General features: G+C 44.3%; 1 protein-coding gene and 1 long non-coding RNA gene across 5 annotated transcripts; both read right to left on the minus strand.

The window, feature by feature from the left end:
- Positions 1-1,379: 1,379 nt before the first annotated feature.
- Positions 1,380-7,355, minus strand: LOC135561625 (uncharacterized). Its single transcript, XM_065003347.1, has 2 exons — positions 7,271-7,355; positions 1,380-4,216 (listed from the first exon to the last, which is right to left on the minus strand). The coding sequence occupies exons 1-2, from the start codon at positions 7,353-7,355 to the stop codon at positions 1,380-1,382; spliced, it is 2,922 nt and encodes a 973-aa protein (XP_064859419.1).
- A 2,436-nt stretch (positions 7,356-9,791) lies between these two features.
- Positions 9,792-22,467, minus strand: LOC115145975 (uncharacterized). 4 transcript variants are annotated; one of them, XR_003866074.2, is made up of 3 exons: positions 21,524-22,463; positions 17,173-21,301; positions 9,792-11,183 (listed from the first exon to the last, which is right to left on the minus strand). It is a non-coding gene; the product is annotated as an uncharacterized LOC115145975 (long non-coding RNA). The 4 variants fall into 4 exon arrangements; XR_003866076.2 differs by lacking the exon at positions 9,792-11,183 and adding an exon at positions 15,807-16,735; XR_003866075.2 differs by lacking the exon at positions 9,792-11,183 and having other exon boundaries at positions 15,807-17,309; positions 21,524-22,467.
- Positions 22,468-22,837: the final 370 nt, after the last annotated feature.

Here is a 22,837-nt window from a genome sequence, read left to right on the forward strand (position 1 = left end):
AGCCAGCCAGCTAATGTAAGCTAGCTAACAGTATGTTTTTATTTTCAAATTTAGAAATGTATCATATCTAAAAATGTAGCTAGACTCTTACCAGTATACATGGATGAATGCTTCTCCCTCTCTGTCATGGATGCCATGGTTGCCCTTAGTTTGTAATCCAGCCTTCTGTGCTATCGTTTTGACTCCCAACACATTTGCAATCATACTCTGCTTCCACCAGGCATTCCACTGATTTCAAAACTCGGTCAACTTCTTCTGTGAAAACAATACTGTTGATTGCCATTTCTTCCCCATCAATGTCATTAAAATACTCTACAATGTCAGGTTTAATGAAAATGTTTTGACCTAAATAAGGGATTTCCTCATCGTCTAATTCATTTTCAGAGGCAGAGAGAGTCAGCATGGCACGATCGTCCTCCAGAAAGTAGTTCATCACAACTTTTTCCCAATTATCTTTGTCGATAGCGCCTGTGAAATTCAGGGCAGCAATGTTGAGAGCAGTAGCAACACTTGTGCAGCTCTTCATGATATTTTTCAAAAAGGCACTGTAGAAAAGATTATATACACGTACTGAGCAGCTCATGTTAAAGACAGAAGCATCCTACATGACAGACCAATCCAAACTCATCTCTCAGCATGTCCAGCACATCCATTATCTCAGCCAATCATCGCTAGCGGGAAGGGTCCTGCCTTTTTCTGTGGCTAAAACCAACTACATTTACATTTACATTTAAGTCATTTAGCAGACGCTCTTATCCAGAGCGACTTACAAATTGGTGCATTCACCTTATGACATCCAGTGGAACTAGGCTGGTAATTTAACAATTTTATTCGTATTTACAGATGGCATACACGTTTTTTATTAAGGCACATGAAAGTTCAAATGTTCCAGAAGCATTTATGCCAAAAAATAAATGCTTTTTGATTTAAATATTTTTTTTTCTTTCAAATGCCTCTCCTGTTATGTAGTGACGTGGGACATACGTCTAGCTTCATGGAACGGGTCATATATTTTGGCATAAAGGCGCTTCCGCCGCCATTTCTCACACAATACATTTTACAGACACAAAAAGATCCCACCATGTCGAACGTTTCCATTAAAGCTGTCGTGATTTTTTTGATAAGATTTGACTTTGCGCGCATAAAAACTGTGATTAGAGACATGGTCATTGAATTCTTTAGTGCTGTTACGTTAGATACCGGAGCTCCAGGCACGCTTTTTCAAACCATGTGTTGCAAAATGGGAGGTCCCACTGATTTCACCTTGGTTCTGGTGCTTTCTTCGATTCCAAACTGCTTTCAAACACCAACCTCTACTGGAAACCGTTCTTACAAATATAGTTGGGATTTTGTACATGTAGTTTCACCTGACTGGTAGCTTAGCGGGAAGTGTGGGGTACTATGGAACATTCAGGGACATTGTTGCAGGGACTGCAGGGACGTTGTTGCAGGGACTGCAGGGACGTTGTTGCAGGGACTGCAGGGACGTTGTTGCAGGGACTGCAGGGACGTTGTTGCAGGGACATTGTTGCAGGGACTGCAGGGACATTGTTGCAGGGACTGCAGGGACGTTGTTGCAGGGACTGCAGGGACATTGTTGCAGGGATTGCAGGGACGTTGTTGCAGGGACTGCAGGGACATTGTTGCAGGGACTGCAGGGACGTTGTTGCAGGGACATTGTTGCAGGGACTGCAGGGACATTGTTGCAGGGACTGCAGGGACGTTGTTGCAGGGACGTTGTTGCAGGGACGTTGTTGCAGGGACGTTGTTGCAGGGACTGCAGGGACATTGTTGCAGGGACTGCAGGGACGTTGTTGCAGGGACTGCAGGGACGTTGTTGCAGGGATGTTGTTGCAGGGACGTTGTTGCAGGGACTGCAGGGACATTGTTACAGGGACTGCAGGGACGTTGTTGCAGGGACTGCAGGGACATTGTTGCAGGGATTGCAGGGACGTTGCTGCAGGGACTGCAGGGACATTGTTGCAGGGACTGCAGGGACGTTGTTGCAGGGATGTTGTTGCAGGGACGTTGTTGCAGGGACGTTGTTGCAGGGACTGCAGGGACATTGTTGCAGGGACTGCAGGGACGTTGTTGCAGGGACTGCAGGGACGTTGTTGCAGGGACTGCAGGGACGTTGTTGCAGGGAATGCAGGGACATTGTTGCAGGGACTGCAGGGACGTTGTTGCAGGGACGTTGTTGCAGGGACATTGTTGCAGGGACTGCAGGGACATTGTTGCAGGGACTGCAGGGACGTTGTTGCAGGGACTGCAGGGACTGCAGGGACGTTGTTGCAGGGACGTTGTTGCAGGGACGTTGTTGCAGGGACATTGTTGCAGGGACTGCAGGGACGTTGTTGCAGGGTGCAGGGACTGCAGGGACGTTGTTGCAGGGACGTTGTTGCAGGGACGTTGTTGCAGGGACTGCAGGGACATTGTTGCAGGGACTGCAGGGACGTTGTTGCAGGGACTGCAGGGACGTTGTTGCAGGGACTGCAGGGACGTTGTTGCAGGGATGTTGTTGCAGGGACGTTGTTGCAGGGACTGCAGGGACATTGTTGCAGGGACTGCAGGGACGTTGTTGCAGGGACTGCAGGGACATTGTTGCAGGGATTGCAGGGACGTTGTTGCAGGGACTGCAGGGACATTGTTGCAGGGACTGCAGGGACGTTGTTGCAGGGACGTTGTTGCAGGGACATTGTTGCAGGGACTGCAGGGACATTGTTGCAGGGACTGCAGGGACGTTGTTGCAGGGACCGCAGGGACTGCAGGGACGTTGTTGCAGGGACTGCAGGGACTGCAGGGACGTTGTTGCAGGGACGTTGTTGCAGGGACATTGTTGCAGGGACAGCAGGGACATTGTTGCAGGGACTGCAGGGACGTTGTTGCAGGGACGTTGCTGCAGGGACGTTGTTGCAGGGACATTGTTGCAGGGACATTGTTGCAGGGACTGCAGGGACGTTGTTGCAGGGACGTTGCTGCAGGGACGTTGTTGCAGGGACGTTGTTGCAGGGACATTGTTGCAGGGACTGCAGGGACGTTGTTGCAGGGACGTTGTTGCAGGGACGTTGTTGCAGGGACTGCAGGGACGTTGTTGCAGGGACGTTGTTGCAGGGACGTTGTTGCAGGGACGTTGTTGCAGGGACGTTGTTGCAGGGACGTTGTTGCAGGGACATTGTTGCAGGGACGTTGTTGCAGGGACATTGTTGCAGGGAACTGCAGGGACGTTTGCAGGGACGCGTTGCAGGACGTTGTTGCACGTTGTTGGGACGTTGCAGGACGTGTTGCAGGGACGTTGCTGCAGGGACGTTGTTGCAGGGACGTTGCTGCAGGGACGTTGTTGCAGGGACGTTGCAGGGCTGCAGGGACGTTGCAGGGACGTTGTTGCAGGGACAGGGATTGTTGCAGGGACGTTGCTGCAGGGACGTTGTTGCAGGGACGTTGCTGCAGGGACGTTGTTGCAGGGACGTTGCTGCAGGGACGTTGTTGCAGGGACGTTGTTGCAGGGACGTTGTTGCAGGGACATTGTTGCAGGGACGTTGTTGCAGGGACGTTGTTGCAGGGACATTGTTGCAGGGACGGACATTGTTTGCAGGGACGTTGTTGCAGGGACGTTTGCAGGGACATTGTTGCAGGGTTGCAGGGACTGCAGGGACGTTGTTGCAGGGACGTTGTTGCAGGGACTGCAGGGACGTTGTTGCAGGGACGTTGTTGCAGGGACATTGTTGCAGGGACGTTGTTGCAGGGACGTTGTTGCAGGGACGTTGTTGCAGGGACGTTGCTGCAGGGACGTTGTTGCAGGGACGTTGTTGCAGGGACTGCAGGGACATTGTTGCAGGGACGTTGCTGCAGGGACGTTGTTGCAGGGACTGCAGGGACATTGCTGCAGGGACGTTGCTGCAGGGACGTTGCTGCAGGGACGTTGTTGCAGGGACGTTGTTGCAGGGACGTTGTTGCAGGGACATTGCTGCAGGGACGTTGCTGCAGGGACGTTGTTGCAGGGACGTTGTTGCAGGGACGTTGTTGCAGGGACGTTGTTGCAGGGACTGCAGGGACGTTGTTGCAGGGACGTTGCTGCAGGGACGTTGTTGCAGGGACGTTGTTGCAGGGACGTTGTTGCAGGGACGTTGTTGCAGGGACGTTGTTGCAGGGACGTTGCTGCAGGGACGTTGCTGCAGGGACGTTGTTGCAGGGACGTTGTTGCAGGGACGTTGTTGCACTGTTGTTCAAATATTTGTATTTATTTATTATAGTATAAGGTTCTGTCTTAAGCATCCTAAACAATGCCATAGATTCCATTTTTGAAAAATAGTCGACTTTAAGGGAGAAAAAAAAGGGAAGCATTACTGAAGATGCAAACCTGGTATTCCAACTGATTATAGGCTACGAGCGCCAACGACTTATACTGTAGCTGTGGAAAAAAACAGTGGAGAAAAAAACACCAAATAATCACACGCTGCTATTTATTGCCGACTAGCAGATGTCACTCATTTGCATTGTGAACTAATAATGAAGCAACGAGTTATGATCTGTTTTTCAGTACAATTTTATGAAAGTTCCCTGAAGCCTTTCAGAAAGCCTCAGTTTCCCATCACTAGAATGATTTCCCTTTAAAGGCCTGTGGCTTACACCAAGTCAGTACCTGGGCAAATACTATCATTAAAATGAATGTTCGTTACGTTTGATACTGGAGTTCCGAGGCATGCGTCGAAATTTCTAAGCAGTGTACTTCAAAGCCTGTATCACTTCTTCCCAAGCACGTGCTCAATGATGTCCGAAGCTTTGTTTTTGGGTAGCGGGTGGATTAAAATTCAAACTGTTGGATGTCTCAACTCTGTTTGGATTCCATTAGGAATTACACATCACTACGCGAGACAGCATAATGTTGCTTGCAGGCCTGAGGTGACCTGTAAAACCAGGAGTTTCCTGACACCACTGAGTTAGGGTAAAAATAAACCATCAAAGTAAGCCCTTATGATATATGTTATGTATATTGTCATACAGTTTCAATTTAACGATGACATTCACCTAGGAACTCAATTGGTGAAAGTCACAGGCCGTTCATCAAAGGAAATAATACCACAACCATTTCTCTGTCACACACACAAATACAGTCATGGGTGGTAACTTTACAATTAACTCAAAATGAAAAGGCACATTGGAAAATACTGTATGCAAATGAGGCTTTCCACCATACACCATTTCATTATATTTAACTCCACTGTAGAGTGAAATTGTGTGATATTTTTTACCCCACAATAGAGTGAGTGCATTTTATATTTCACTCCAGAGTAGTGCCCAAATGCCTATTAGTCACTCCAGTGTATAGTGAAATGCCTAGTAGTTCAGTCCAGTGTATAGTGAATTTAACACAGCCAGTGTTCATTTTCTGTTCTCTATAAGGTTACAGAAACACTGTCTGAATGTTAACATTTTAACACAAATTCACTCAGTTGAGAGGGTTAGTTAAAAAAAAGGGTCAATGCAGGTAGTCCAGGTAGCCATTTGATTAGCTATGTAGCAGTCCTTGTTTAGCAGTCTTATGGCTTGGGGGTAGAAGCTGTTCAGGGTCCTGTTGGCTCCAGACTTGGTGCTCTGGTACCGCTTGCCGTGCGGTGGAGCAGTCTATGGATTGGGTGGCTGGAATCTTTGACAATTCGTTCGGCCTTCCTCTGACACCACCTGGCAGACATGGCTGTGTGTGTGTGTGTGTGTGTGTGTGTGTGCGCGTGCGTGTGTGTCTGTGTCTGTGCGTGTGCATGTTCGTGTACACTCTGTGTGTGTGCCTGTATGTGTGTACATTGAGACGCAGTTCTAAACACAGACGGCGTGTCGTGTCGCAGCGACAGCGGCGTGTGTGTGTGTCAGCAGATGGCCTCTGAACACTAGTCTTCACTGTGCATGCCCAGCTCCTCTCCTCTCTCCTCTCCGGTCTGTCTGAGCAACAGTACGGACAGATGTGGATTGACACTCTTAGGACCCCCATGCACTCTCTAGCACATCAAAGCTAATGAAGGATATTCAAGTGCCACTGAAGGGAAGAGGAGAAGAAAAAACACACAGTGGAATAATTGCTTCTCCAGCTATGATAATTAATTAGCACATACATGCATTTCGGAGCAGGTCATACATGTGGAGCAGATGGCCTTTAAGAAAACATGTATGAGTCAGTAGTATCAGAAAAAAACAACAACAACATACTGTTGTCTACGAAACCAGGCACGTCTAAGCCTATTTGCATAATATATTGGTTGGAGCGTTGAAGGTAATAAAGGCAATTAGCCATTTGATATCAGGGACCCTTTAAATGGTAAGAGTTGTTCGAGATGGTCTCTGCCATAGAACTGGAATTAGTCTTTTACAATTCTATGGTCTCTGCAGCAAAGACATACTCTTAAAGTTTTTTGATATTTGATAATCACAGCTTGTTTGTGGTTAGCACAATAGACACTACAAATATCTTTCTAAACTTGTGTGTTTGCGTGCACGTTTACGTGTGTGCGTGTGTGTGTGTGTGTGTTTCTATGTGAGTGTCTTAAGTGTGTCCATGCGGGTGTGTTTCTCTACCTCCCTCTCTTCACAGTGATTAAATATGCAAAGCCATTTCCCTGATTATTCTTTCCCAGTTGTATTCAAGACGAAGAGCGGTGTGTCTCTCCCGCCTTTTTGTGCCCATCCCGTTATTGGCTCACCTTCCAGAACAAATCCCTCCAATTCAGCGGATCATCATTTAGAGGGCAGGGAGCTTGTTAACCTAATGATTAAGTTAAACCAGCCCTTTAAGAATATATGGATGTGCTTCATCTGAGCAGAACAGTGTAATGGTTTGGAAATAAAGGGGCAGGCTGACTGGCTGGTGGAAGGAGGCTGTGGTGAAATGGCTGGGTGCAGGTCAAGGAGGCAGACTGAATGGGAAATTACGCTGATCGAAGGAAAGGAGGAACGCCGTGCGTATATTGACTTGTAGGACACGTCGATATAGGCTCGCTTGTCAACATGTAAATACAGATCTATTATTTAGACTGGATGTGTTGTTGAGTGTGATATTTTTGGAAGCATTGCGCCCCGAATATATTTGACGTGTCCAAAACATTTAAAAAGTAATTTGATGTAAAGTTAAAGATGTTTACTTAAATTAATTGGATAATGAGATATACAATATAATTCATAATTTACATTCTATCTACTTTTTTTTTTTTTTCTCTCTCTCTCTCTCTCTCTCTCTCTCTCTCTCTCTCTCTCTCTCTCTCTCTCTCTCTCTTATCCATCCCACCCTCTGTCTCCCTCCCTGCCTTGTCCGCAGCCGTTGTCTCGTGTTGGGTGACCTCCTTCTTCCTGTCAACCAGATCACTCCCCATGCCACTCAAACCCCTCTTCTCTCCTCATCTCTCTTGCCTATTGATCCTGGTCAGTGGCAATCGATCATGCTAGAATATTACATCTTAATTATCCACAGGCTGGCTGGCTGGAGAGTTCAGGGACAAGGTAGCATCCCAAATGGCACCCTATTCCCTTTATAGTGCACTACTTTTGACCAGAGCCCTATGGGCCTGGTCAAAAGTAGTGCCCTATGTAGGGAATACAGTGCCATTTGGGACACACAAGGACAACTCCTGTTTCTGTCACCAAAACTCCAGCCAAAGTCACTGAGTGAAACTCTGCTACTCACAGAGTCAGGCAGTCTGCTGGCGCTAAATTTAGTCTAGCGCCTCGCTCTAGAACCCTAGAACTCAGAGGAAGTTCTTACTGTGTGTTGTTCTTTTTCCTTCCTCGGAGTTGAGAAGGGGCTGAGTTGTTGTTTGAGATGGTTTTCTTTGAGATGGTCCTGATAACATCATTTAACTTTTGTAACGTCTTTTAACTTCAGTGTCATTATCTCACAAGATTTGTGGAGATATGGGACGTATCGTCAGCGCGGCTTGAGTCATACCGTTAAAATTAATGAGAGATGGTGTTCGTCCCAAATGGCACCCTATTCACTATGTATTGCACTCCTTTAGACGGGGACCCATAGGGCTCTGGTCGAAAGTAGTGCACTGTATAGGGAATAGGGTCCCATTTCAGACGCAGAGAGGTCAGAGGGGATTCGATTGAAAGAATATCTACTATTGATGTTATCTACATATTTAGTCACTATTTACAGAAGCTTTGCTATTTGGTTTGAAATGAATATGATCTTACACAGTCAGATTTAAATTGTGTCCGATTTCTATGGAGATAGAGGGAATTAGCGACCCTGAATGTATGGCTTTTGATGGAGATGTATTATGCAAATGTTATTTTGATTGTCGGAGTACTTGTTTTGGAAGTTAGCTGTGTAGTTTTTTTTGTGTATCGTTTCATTGTTATACTGTAGCTGGAAGTAGCCTCTAATACCTAAGTAGGGTTCAACTTCATCTAGATAGAGTCGTCAGGTATAGTTGGTCCTCACTGTATAAGGATAACGGCATCCTTCCAATTCTTCATGAACATTACAAATGTATTTTTTTTTTTTACACGTACAACCAATGTATTGTGTTATGTAGAGTTCAGATATCTATTTAAAGATGTGTTTCAGATACTGATGGTTCAGGGCAACATAGGCTAATGTGCAAGCAATACCCCTTCTCCCTACCTCACCTAAAAAAGTGATAGAATACAATATAAAGATCGAGCAGCAAGCCACTAGGGTACTGCATGGAGGGGAGAGGGGAGGGGGCTGGCTATAGCTGCTCTGAATGAAATTACAGCCGCCAGGCACTACCTGTTGCTGGGGGTTGGTTACAGAGATGGCTCTATTGTGGATGTGGAGGGGTGCGTAGGGTGTGTGTGTGTGTGTGTTTGTGTGTGTGCGTGCGTGAATGTTCACCTGTCTGTGCATATGTGTGAGTGCGCATGCACCTCTGTGTCTGTGTGGGTCTATCTGTGTGTGTGTGTGTGTGTGTGTGTGGGGGGGGGGGGGGGGTATTGAACGCATGTAGAACAGGATACAGGCAGTGAGGATGTGTGCTGTTAAACCAGGGCTTCCAGCGCTCTGAAGTGGACAGATCAGATGCAGACGAGATTAGATTTCGTTTAAAAGCCTCTCCGGCGCACTAATGGCATGAGGCCGCGAGCGCAGAGGCCAGAGTAAGGTCAGTGGCGTGGAATTGAATGCCCTCCAGCTAATCTCACATCTACACCCCCACCCCCACATCTCACAGACACACACTGCTGCACGCAAACACACAGAGAGAGAGAGAGAGAGAGAGAGAGAGAGAGCGACACACACACATATATTCATACATGCATGCAGACACACGCACACTCTTTCTGCCTGTGTGTATAAAGCAGATTTTGACATAGGATACAATATCATTGGCCAGTTCTGAGTTTGTTTCATTTGTGCCGTTCTCTTTCCTACACTGACTGAGTGGCTGCTTTCTGAAGGACACAATGGAGTACAGCTAAAAGTTGGTGAGAAATGATACACTACTTTCAAGTGGAAATGTCGAGAAGTGTCAGACCTGTTGAGGAAAACAAAGTTCCCTCTGTTGCTGTGAGTTTGTTCTGTGGACGGATAATCTCAGCAATATGTTTAGGACTGCTATTCCAATTAAGAAAACCAGTGCATTGAGTGTTCTATCATCTCTTCACAGACAACTGCGCCATGATGCAATGGTCTGGGACTCCGAACGCAAATTAGAATTCACTTTTAATCCTAAACAGAAGAGTTGAAGACGGCAATTTAATTTGCCCCTCTTTCTTTTTTTTCTTTCTAGGAATTCTTTCTATTTTCCCCAACAGTCCCAGGTGCCAGAGCAACTTTGAAGAAGTAAGATATCAATAGTTTATTGGCATGGAGTGTAAATTTAACAAGTGCACGTTTCATAGACACTGGGTGAAAATGATTTTTATTAAGGATTTAAGTCTTTTTTATCCACTCTGGAGATTAGTGAAACATAATGAATTTTTGAATAAAATGGAAAAGGCATTAATGAAAACTTCCCTAAGATAACTTCTAAAATAGATAAAAGGTCCTTTAGGAATTATGACATTATTATGTGACAAGGTTTGGAAGGAGAGCACACTGTTTCCTGATTTAATCCATTTTGAGGAAATAACTGTTCACCGTTCCTCACCTCAGTTACGGCAATGCTACAAAACCACATTGGGTAGTAAATAGCAATTAAACACTTCTCTGGAAATATTCATATAATCATAATGTACATCATTTAGCCACACAACCGCAAAAAAATCTATACGTAACTACATCAAATACAATTCCATTTATCAAAAGGATATTGCTCCGTTAATTGAATAATGGCACATTGCATCCTCAAAAGCCCGTAGCAAAGTGATCGATAAACAAACAAACTGATTTAAGGTTATCGTTATCAGTTGCACATGGCTATCTGAAACAGAAATCAACAGGCTAATTAATTAGCTATGTTAGGACAGATGAGAAGATTATTGCTTGAATGTCTACGCAGTTATCCTTAATACAGAATTGTCTTGTAAAGGACAGACGAATATCATCTTAAAAATACTCCGCTCTCCTAGCTGAGCAGTTTATTAACAATTCTTAGCTAGGTCCACGTTGCCATTCAAATACACACGGTCATCAAAATACCTCTGAGACCCACTCAAACAATAACACACTCTATCTCTCTGTTTAGTCTGCTTTTGTGTTAGGACCAGCCTCCTTCCACACTCCTTGGCATGGGAGACTGTAAAGGCAGAAGGCACCTGAAGAGTTTCTGACCGGGGCCCTGGAACCCGATCAGCTGACCCGTTCCAAATCCACCCCTGAACCAGGCATGGAAATAGCCCAGGAGCCAGTGGGGTGTGGGCCTGGTGGGTGCGGGGTGGGCACGGGTGCAGGCCGCGGGTAGGCCCTGGCACAGGGCGTGGGCAGGCCTGGGTGAACACGTCAGGTTGATTTATGTGACGCCTGGCCCTGCCTGACCCCTGTTTGTGGCCAAGCTGGCTCTGGTTGAGTCTCAAATGTCACCCTAACCACTTTAAAGTGCACTATTTTTGACCAGAGCCCTATGGGCCCTGGTCAAAAGAAGTGCACTATAACGTGAGAAGGGTGCCGTTTGGGATACAACCGCTGTCTGGCTGGCCCTGGCATGTTTCTCCTGGCTGGGATTGGGCTGGCTCTCCATGTCTCCTCTGGCTTATGTCCACCTGTTCTCTCAGAGTCCACCACACTCGGCCAAACGCTAGAGGAGGAGAGGATGGAGAGAGAGGAGGAGGAGAGGATGGAGAGAGAGGAGGAGGAGAGGAGGGAGAGAGAGGAGGAGGAGAGGATGGAGAGAGAGGAGGAGGCGAGGAGGAGGAGAGGATGGAGAGAGAGGAGGAGAGGAGGGAGATAGAGGAGGAGGAGAGGATGGAGAGAGAGGAGGAGGAGAGGATAGAGAGAGAGGAGGAGGAGAGGATGGAGAGAGAGGAGGAGGAGAGGATGGAGAGAGAGGAGGAGAGGATGGGGTTAGGTGGGGGATGCCAACGGCTCTAGGTCATTGATCACAATTCAGTTGTAACTAATGCTAAAAAAAAGAGATGGAGTAAAGGGAAGGAATTGGGGTTGACCCATGATGGCTTGCCCAGACTAGCCTGTCCAGATGGCTGCTGTATGACCAGAGGTCTAAACTAAACAATAGAGTGACTGACTGGATAACTCTCCTATCAGGCCTAAGGTATTGTAGAATGTGTGGTGAGGAATGTATTCTGTGTTACAACTGGTGAACTGTGACCTGGGCTTAAGGGCAGACCTGCGAAGCATCGAATGTAGTACTGTGGAGGGTGGACACAGATTTCTGGGAATACATTGAGACATGTTTTGCATGGCATGTTGTTGTAAGTGGATGTTTTTTTTTTTTCAGAAAAAGTTCAGTCGGCTTGAACTGATTTCAGCAGTTCATACACCAGATCAAATGTACACTTCTCTCTCTCTCTCTCTCTTTCGTTGTCCTGGGAAGTTTGTCCAATTGAGACAGGATGGGTAGAAGGAGTCAATGATTAAACTCTCTCCCATTCCCCTCTCTCCCATCTCACCCTCTCTCCCCTCTTGTTCCATGGCCCTACCTGCTCAGCGGGGGTTCCAATTAGATTGTCTGGGAGTTCCAGAGGCTCGCCCATGTGGAAGGAGATGAAATGGAGGGAATCACTGGCCATCGATACCCAATTATAAGACTATAGGGCAGCACTAACTTTCAATGATCCCTTGCACTGGGTTACTGAGTGACTGGGCCCCTCCATTCTCTGTACTCTATTGTTTTTTGGTCAATTGTTTTAAGGACAATAGTTGGGTGATAGACCACAAACACATGATGAGCATCACGCTGAGACGATACCACCGAGGAGTCCGACTTTACATTTGAGCGCAGCTAAAACTGTGCATTTACATGGTAATTACATAGCAAACACATTTTTACCTTCGATGAAAACACATTATTTAGCTTCTATGATTGTGACAGCGGCTTGCAGTTTGTATGATTTCACATGGAAAGTTTTGTGTGGAGTAAACAAACAGGAAGTGGGACCGATAAAGATGCTGTTAGCAGGACTTTATGTGGCTCGTTACAACATTTACATTTCTCACGTGCTCAGCAGATGTTTAGCTTGAACAACGGTTATGAAGATCAGACCATCCATTTCACCCCCCTTCATATTACTCTGGAGAGAATGGGTGAGGGTCAGTATTTCCATATCTCCAAGGTAGCCACCCTAACATGTACATATCACTAATCCCGCGTCTGCATTATTTAATGTTACACACACACACATCAGTTTCACAACGCATTACTTTCGTATTTCCAGTAGGAGACATGGTTAATTAGGTAGGGGCGACACGTATGGCTGCAGGCTTTCATCTGAAGAATTATCTCAGGAGTTGAGACAGACAGCCAGGTCCTCTGACTGGGCCCTGAACCAACCACCTTCTACAATCTTTCAACCTCCTCCCTTCTCCTCCCTTTCCCCCCACGATCACTCATATTACACAGACTCCCAAATCATCCAGATACAGGTCACACACTGATGACTTTCTACCAAGGACCCGAGGTGTTCTGTAATATGCCTGAGAGTGACGCGTGGCGCGGGCCTCCCTTGACACTCTGTTAATTTGCACATCAATAAGGAGAGGAGGAAGGCTTTGACCCAATTAGAGGAGAGGAGAAAGGGATGAAACAGCTTCCTGGTTTACTCCTGATCATCCTCACAGGGGAGGGGAGGAACGGCACACTGTGCTGCGTCACGGCAACCGTCCGTCTGCTCCCACCTCCCGAGTCATCCGCTGGGGAGTGACCGGATCAGTTTCGGAATCCAGGGTTAGCCAGGGGTCACGGGATGAAAGGAATGTAGTGCTTAGCCAATCAGAAGGCTAAGGACAGGCTGTGTGGAGTGGTGGAGGAGAAGTGGCCAGGAGGCAGAGAGCTGTGTGGTGCCACTGCCAGAGAGCCTGACCTGGTCTGACCCAACTCGAGCCGACTTCATCTTGAGAGACTCTCTGTCCTTCACCTAAACAGAGCAGTGGAGGGGAGAGCTAGAGGAAGAAAGGGATAACAAAGGAGAGAGAGGGAGAGAGAGAAAGAAAGAAAGAGGGGGAAGAGAAAGAAAAAGATGGTGTAGCGAAAGAGAGAGGGACCGAGTGAGAAAGAGAGCGACAGAGAAGGAAAGAGACTTCTCCAGACTCCATGCCTTGTTAGATCTATCATTCCTTAATTAATAGTGTTTTTCCGAAGACGTCTGAACTGTGTCATATCCGTTATTGGAAAACCCAACGCGGTTAATGAATCATTTTCATTTTTGATCCATTATATCATGCTAGTTGATCTCCTCTTTTCCGCGCCGCTGAGTGATAGCGTCGTTTTCTGCCCCTCGATCAAATTTAATTTGGCCTTCTATTATATTACAGTGTTGCGACTGAAGTGTCAATTTTTGTCAGGCAATTAGGAGCTCTAACCTGTGAAGCTGAGTTTGATAGGCATCGTAATTGGATTGTTTCAGCAATAGCTTGAAACGCTTTTAGCTTTTTTCCCTCCCTTCTTCCCTCCCTTTACTCTCCCTTCAAGTCCTCATCTCTCGTTGGCTTCTGATAGTAACTGTCTATATGTGTAACTTCCGAACAAACAAAAGATTTGAGGGATAGAGGGAGAGAGGGATAGAGGGAGTGAGTGGGCTTGCTGGGAGTGCTTGCCTACGCAGAAACTCTTAGCCTTTGCTGCTTCATACATTTGCATGGATTTTGAAATGCGCCCATGCACCAGACTTTTCCGCTACTGTGGCAGATATTTGTCTGTTGGTCTTGACCTCCTACTGAGGAGGAAATGTCTGTGTTCAAAAAGTCCTCACCTTTCTGGATGGTAGATTAGTCTGCCTCGATTGAGAACAGAATCATCTATGATGTATTCATTCATTAATCAGGTCAGGGCCACTTTCTTTTCATATTTATTGTTTTGTATTAAAAAAATAAAAAATAATTATGAGATAGTGGTGGACACTTGTAGAATAAATAGTTATGATGAACTTAAAAACAGACAAATAAAAGTTGATTGCATAAATCACCGTTCCCTGTTTTTTCCTCAGGTATAAAGGGCAGAAGAGAGAAACTCTGAAGATGTGGTGGCCAGTGTTTGGCTCTACTGTAGCAATGCTCTCTCTCTCTCTGCAGATGCCTGTGATTGCAGCTAGCGCTGTAGCTAGCCCAGCCCTCACAGCGGGAGCATTAGATTAAAAATGACAAAGGCTTCGAGATGCACTCTTTCTGCAGGAGATGCAGGTGTCTTTGTTACAATGCACTCGGGTTAGCAAAGGTGCTCCTTCACTAGTAATTACCTGCAGTTTTTTTACCACCCACATTAAATGAGTTTTTCTGCAGGAGTCCCCAACAAACCAATAATCCCACTAGCACAGTAGGAGAGCTCAAATTATACATTTGCTCGAATGAATTCCAGGTTGGAATGGGGAGACTGGAGGGGGGAGGGGGTGTTCTGATTACAATCATCTCTACGTTTTGCTCGAATGCAATTGATGTAACTTATTTAGTTTGTTTCCCCCCAGAAACTCAGGACAATGCTGAGCTAAGGAAATAGTACATATTCTTGTATGTATACCCAACCCGATGGAACTATTTCCTTTCATGCCCTATTGTGTGTTTTTAAATCCTCAGACAGACACATGCCAATCAGAACCCATTGGCTGTGTGGCACCTTGTGACAGAAGGACTGGGAGAGGAGTTTTAAGGAGTAGCATTTACTTGACGGCACTCAAAGGGAGTGTAGAGAGACTGGGGTAGAGGAGTGAGGGGTAGGGGGATAAAGGGTAGGGGGATAGGTTTTTTGGGGGTGTGGGGGGGTGTGGCTGTTTGTACTGGGTCTGTCCTCTCTGAAGAGTAGGCCCATCGCCCCTGGCAACACCTGGGGTGACAATGGCCCTGGTTGTGCCCTGGGGAGCAGTGATGTCATATCCCCCAGAGTTCTACCCTGCTCCCTCCCTCCCTGTGCCCTACGCCGGGTTTGGCTTTCAAACAGGAGCCAAGCGAGGTGGGACCCACATAATGTAGAGACAAAAACACACACACACACACACACACACACACACACACACACACACACACACACACACACACACACACACACACACACACACACACACACACACACACACACACACACACACACACACCAACGATGACAAATGATTTTATGTCGTATGACCTTGTTCTGTTTGTTTGTATGCAGTCAGATTGTTTGTTTATGTGTATAAAACATTTCGGCCGCACAGTACGTACTGTAACAAAATGTCAAGAATGAAACTCAAAACAAGGAACACAGAATTGTTTCAACTTATTGTTAAGATTAAGTTATTTTGCAAACAACAATTATAGTTACACGTAAAGGAGATGACAGTTACAAATTTTAGCAGATATGTATGAAACCCACTTAAGTGCAGTAATAAATGTTTTGTTTTTACAACATACTGTAGCTATATGTGCTTCTAGTCTTTATCTTGCAGTTAAACATGGTATAATGTTTGGCAGTAAAGTGTTTGAAATATAATCAACAACAAATAAATAACAGTTATTTGTGGTTTACTTTAACCCACCTGCACAAAAAGTTGTTAAAATCTTCTAAATTAGCAGCACTGAAAAAACACTGTTTTCCTCCACGGTAAGTCTGCGAGAGCAGGATATTTGTGTGTGCTCCTGAGTGTGTGTGTGTGCGCACCTTTTTCATACCAGTGGAGGGCAGAATTACATTTCATAAATTAGAGCTTCCAGACGTTGATTAGAATGCAGCAGGAGCGAAGACGGAAGGCGCCTCCGCTAAATGTTGTTGATCTCTTTCTGATATGACTGACTTTCTTCTTCTTCTTCTTCTTCTTCTTCGTCTTCTTCTTCTTCTTTTTCTTCTTCTTCCTCTTCCTCTACTTGTTCTTCTTCATCTTCTTCTTCCTCTTCTTCTTCTTCTTCTTGTTATTCTTATTCTTCTTGTTCTTCTTCTTGTTCTTCTTCTTGTTCTTCTTCTTGTTCTTCTTCTTGTTCTCCTTGTTCCTCTTCTTGTTCTTCTTCCTCTTCTTCTTGTTGTTCTTCTTCCTCTTCTTCCTCTTCTTCTTCTTCTTCCTCCTCTTCTTCTTCCTCTTCTTCTTCCTCTTCTTGTTGTTGTTGTTGTTCTTCTTGTTCTTCTTCTTCCTCTTCTTCTTCTTGTTCTTCTTCCTCTTCTTCTTCTTGTTCTTCTTCCACTTCTTCTTCTTGAGGTTCAGTTTCTAGGATGTGCTGTTGATCAGGTACATGTGTTGGATGGAGGACTTCGGGGGGTGTTTGGTACTGTAGATCCTACTGGTCTACATTTACATTTACATTTAAGTCATTTAGCAGACGCTCTACGACTCAACACACCTCCACCTCCAAGGTGTGAGTGAAAATGAAAGATTATTTGGCTACTATTTTACTTAACATTCAGTCTATATTTAAACTCAAATTTGCTATAACCTATACCTCCCGTTTTCCGAAGGAGAAGGTGGTGTTATAGTGAAGGCCTGTGAGGCTACAGTCCAATGGTATCTAACCTACAGGGACCAGACAGCTCTGTAACAGTGTTACTGTGCCCACTATCCCCCAACATCTCCCACCATCTACGACTCACATTAACCAAATTAGCTGACAACCAGGGAAAACCCGAAGGATACACCTTCTCTCAAATGGTTTCTTACCCACATCTTCCCTTCTAGTTGATCTCTTCTAACCCCGGTCAGGTAGGCATGCTAAACGGTATTTTCGGTGTTCAATCTGCATCAGTGACATCATGCAACATGGCACCGGTGCTGCTGCTCATTTCTTATTGGATAATCTGAAAGCAAATAACGGCAAAGAGCCAGTTGCATGGTAATAAATAGAATATGCCAATCAAATTAAGAATGTGTGTCAGTTTGGACAGTGCTGAGAGTGATCTGCCATAGGTGGAGACTGGGGGTAGCCATACCTCATTTTATAGGTCATTGGTCTCATTTGTATGTAATATTCTCTCAGGTTTGAGTGCAGACAAGAGAGAGAAAAAGAACAACACACTTTATCTGTGAATATGCAGTTGCAAGTGAAATGTAATGTCAAGGGGAGGGGTGGCTTTCATATTTTTGTTTGAGCACGTGAAATTAATACATTGATGCACACTTTTTTCTAAATTGTAAGAAAGCAGTTATAAAATATAGCATATTATAATCTGTGATTATCACAGGCAGGCGCTAAAATGTCTTCTCCTAGATTTCAATAATTTATAACAGGAAGTATTGAAACTGCATGATGGAACCTCCAAATATGGGTGCTTGACTATGATCGCTACGAGTGTCAATGCTATCGTCTCTACAACCAATATAATATTATAAAATATTGTGACTAGCCCAGAATAATTCATTTACAATATGTTATAATCAAATTACAATCATTGTTCAACCAAATCAATAATTGATCGTTAAATAAAGAAGCAACCACAAAAACAAACCCACCAAAAGAAACCCAATATTATCACAAAGAAATAACTCAGATTATCTGACAGCTGGATTTAATCCGAGTGAATCTATCATCCAATCGGTGTCAGCCCTGAAACTAAGCCTTTAGCTCTTCATTGGATGATGAGGTGTGGAATAAGCCATTTCATGTATTTGCTGCACAGGGGTGGAAAATTACGACAGTTTCCCATCGCAATTAAGACATACTTCAACCATCTCCTCCATGTTCACTTTTATCTTCACTAGAGATCACACTATGCAATCAGTCTGTACAGGGAGTAGAGAGAGAGAGAGAGAGACGGGGCTGTCCGTTCCTGTACAGGGACTGACCCCGTGGTGGACAAGGCAGCGCTGAAGATCAAAAGCCACTCTTTAATGAGATACCGAAAGAGGATGAAGGAGGGAAATCCTGCTGTGTCCCAAATGGTACCCCGTTCCACCTATTTCCTTTCATAAAATGGGTAGTGCACTATATAGGGAATAGGGTGCCATTTGAGATGGTGCGAATACTGACATGTTTTTATTTGATTTATTTTTTTCTTAGTATCACAGTGCTGTAAGCAACGCTAAAGTAACACTGAAGTTCCCCCTCTTCCCCAGCTTTGACACAGGAAGGATAAGAGGTTGACAGTATGTACGAAGAAAAAAAAGAAAGAAGGTTATTTTAAAACAATGCCATCTGTCAAACTGTAATCTATGAACTATGGAGCTCCAAAACTATACATTCCTTCTTCCTCCTCAACTTGTTTCAGCATTGTTTCTTTACAGGGCAGCCAACCAGAGCATGCTTTTTTATGACATCAGCAAAACTATTCTAATCAGTCATTGTGAATTATAAAGAGCTTTTTCATTTTTTGTTGCTGGTATGCGGGCAGGGACAGGGACAGGGATGTCTGGGGAGTCTGGCATGATGCATGGTGTACCTGTGAGAATGTGATCTCCCTAGCAGTTATACAATGACTAATCTACCTACGTCTCCCAGCCCAACAACGGCTCCTCATTAGAAACGTGTTAAGCACACGCTGTAACGTTATAGGTTCCCTTCAAAGGGGAGAAAGAGGGGAGGTTCTGCTTGTTTGTTGTTGAGACTGTCGTACGAAGGAAGGAGGAAGGAAGGGGGAGAAAACATACCTAAAAACACGAAACAAAAATGTGCAGAGTGACAGATGGATGGTGGAATGGGGATAAAGGAAGACAGGCAGGGGAATGGAAGGGAGGATCAGCTGTACGACGCTGCTGTATTCTAATGGGTATAGAGTGACGATCCCTCAGAGTGACACCTAAAGTTGGTTTGCTAATTTATCCACATTGCGCCGACAACAGACAATGTGTATAGAAACATTCTTATCCATATTGCCATAGTGACACACCCAGGTACACGGAAGTGTACGTGTTGACGCCTGCCTCCAATTTCACTTCTGAATGTGTGACATGCTCAACGTGATGATTACATGAAACCCATTTATGGCTTGGCTCTTGTGAGAGCAAAGGTTGAACATGCAAGTAAGAGTAGCCTAATTTGTTTGGTATTCATTTAAGTTTTTCCAATTGAGATTAAGCTGAAACAGCAGATTTAGCTTGAGAGCAAAAATGTATTTCCGTTGTTGGACACATGGAAAAAGAATGTCCATGTGCCACAGCTTTCAGCAATGTGCGTTTGATTGAGCCGAGGCATACGTGTAGAATACAGCTGAGCCACGTCTGGGTCAGAAATATCTTCCTCTGCCGATACAGCCCACTGGGCACACACTGGTTGAATCAACGTCGTTTCCACGTGATTTCAGTGAAATCACGCGGAACCAACGTGGAATAGACGTCGAATTGACGCCTGTTCCATTGTGGAATGGCTCTGTTTGGGCCTAGAAGCCCGCCGAGGAGACAGCTGCACTTGAAATAAATAAAAGAGGAGAGGAGGCAAGAAGCAGAGGAAGAAAAAGACGAAGAAATCAGCGAGTTGCGTATGAACCCTATGTTTTGCCATCCTTTCATCCACGTTAGCATATTCAGCAGGGAGCGAGGCTTTCATAAGTGACACCTTGCGCTTCCAGAGGGTCTGCGGTGCGTTTGAGTGCCTCTTATCTGATGGCAGGATTGTGGGGGGTTGGTGTCTCGCTGGGTTGGTGCTGGGCAGGCACGGATGGGGAGGGAAAGGAAAGGGGCGAGATATATCTGTCCCCGATGTGGCAGAACTTCTTCCTTTGTTTGTGGGGTTAGCGTAATTGGGACAGTGTGTCTGTGCCAGTCCCATGAGATGTGTGAGGTGACTTCCTGACTGCCTGAGCGTAATTTCCCCTCGTCTCTCTCTCTCTCTCTCTCTCACTCTGTCTGACACAACATGGCCGACATCGTACGCCCCCGCTACTCCTTCACCCTGCGGCTTTCACTTTTCACTTCCTGCCTGGCTTCCACCCGAGCCCCATGTGCCCCGTGTGACCCGCTTGCCTGCCCACCAACTACCGTGCCCACCTGTGCTGTAGCTGCTGCCGAGGGTGGCATGGTTTGGGTTTAAGGATTATGACAGGATGGGTGACATTATGCACCCTCCTCCTTCCTTCATCTTTACCAACCCACAACTAACCACGTCAGTATCATATTGGCTCCAGCTGGAGAGGAGGAGGAGGAGGAGAAGGGGAGAAATGTGAACTGTTCTTTTACCCGCTCAACCACCCACCTCTCTCTCAACACACTCCTCATCTTAGATACATGCTCTCTGTACACCACAAGTTATCTACCAGTGTGCCGTTGTGCAGGGGTGTGTGCATGTACTTCATGTTGTGATAATGTTAGCAAACACATACGTTTTTACGTTTTGTGGAACAGGTTAAAGGTATGAATAAAATATATATGCGTACTTACATGTGTTGTTATTTTTTATAGTAGAGGCTACAAGTTGTAGTATATATATGTAAACTGATTAAAATGGCCAACTGTAAAATGCTATAACTTTTCACTATAACTTGTTGTTTTTTTTAACAACTATTTGTATTATTATTGATTAGATGTTCTTCCGTGTAAATGAATTAAACATTTATAAATGTCTTAAACGCACACAACAAAAACAAATATTAAAGCGCCAGCTGCTTAAAGTTTTGGAGACACTTTCACAATGGTTTGTTTGTGAATAATGTTTTTTTTTTTTTTTACACATATTAGTTATATTAAACTGAATTACGATTGCATTACAGAATCATAAATCAAACCAAATTGAGTTCAAATCAACATTTTCTTATCATTATTTCTCTACAATCTTTCCCGCTTCATCATTGAACAAAAAAAATGACTCCAGTAGACTGACTCTGCATGCAACAACAAGTAACTTCAGGAACACTGTCTGAGACTGGAGAAAAACATGTATTGTGAAAGAAAGTGCATTCATAAGTAGGGAATCGAACAACAGAAAGAGAGAGAAAAAGAAAGTGAGAGAAAGCAAGAAAAGTAAGAAAAGCCAAAGGAAAGGAACAGTCCACTCAGTCAATGACCCAATTAACATTCCTGTAAACAAGGCCAACAAAGACTGTATTTGAATAACAGCGTCTATGTACGTCTACGTGGAACTTACCAATTATTCTGGAATCGTAAACAGTTTGCGGGGAATCTCTCTTTATTTAGCATCAGACTCTCCCTGGCTCTGAAGACTGGCTAGTACACAACTCCTCTCGTGCCAACAGCACAGAGAACTCAGAGAGAGAGAGAGAGAGAGAAGCCTTTGTTTGCTCTGATTTGATAACATATTGTAATCCCAATTGCTTTAAATAATTTATCAAGTGTGGGTTTTCCTTCAAATAAATGGCTTTGTGTTCAGTGAGGATTGATTCCATTAGTTTGTATGTGTGCACAATGAAAGACAAATAATAGAGAGAAGGGTTACATTTGGTGGAGTTCAATGTCCAAAAATGTAGAAATTATACTTACCAAAGTAAAAAGTTAGGTATATTAATAACAATCTAATATAAATACTACTACTACAACTACTACTACTGCTACTACTACTGCTACTACTACTGCTACTACTACTACTACTAATAATATTAATAATAATAATAATAATAATAAATAATATTATGTTATCATGAATTATCATTCATATTAAATGTATAGAAAAAGTCCTAAAATGTACATGTATAGACAGACAATCGTCTTTACATGTTAGAAAACTAGCATGCGTAAACACACACACACGCACAAACACACACACACACACACACCTCGCTATCACTGTAGATGCATCTCTCTCTCCTCATGTTATTTCTGCAGCTGATCGACTCAATTAGCTCAACACACAAGTGCATAATTAATGCCAAATATGATATGCTGCTCCCAACACGTCTTAAAGTATATCTCAAACACAACGTAACTACAGCATGTGGATAATTGCCATGAAGCTGTTTCATAAAGGGGTTATATGTACAGGGGTTATATGTAGTATATTGTACTGTATCAAATATAGTCAAATATAGTATAGTACAAATATTCTGTCATTTAAACTATATTTCTGAATAAATAGTTATAATTTTCATCAAATATATACGTTAATTGATTAAAATGGCAATATTTATATGTGTTCACAGTCACTCATCAGAAAATTACTTCTGACATATTTTTTATCACAATATATATATGCAAAAATAACATACGGTAGCTTATTGTGACTCACCATACCTCCCACTTTTCTATCCACCTGACTACTCAATGTCAAAATATCATTTGTATGTGGTTTCCATAAATTAGCAGAAACTTTTATTGTCTCTGAGATGAATGCTGGTCTCAAATGAGACAATACAAATAATCATACAATAACGCAAGTGTTTTCAGACACTGATCTTAAGTTTTGATGTGCCAAGTCCGTAAAATTCTCCAGTACCAATTCTCTATT

This window comes from Oncorhynchus nerka, linkage group LG18 (assembly GCF_034236695.1).
Source record: "Oncorhynchus nerka isolate Pitt River linkage group LG18, Oner_Uvic_2.0, whole genome shotgun sequence".
NCBI lineage: Eukaryota > Metazoa > Chordata > Actinopteri > Salmoniformes > Salmonidae > Oncorhynchus > Oncorhynchus nerka.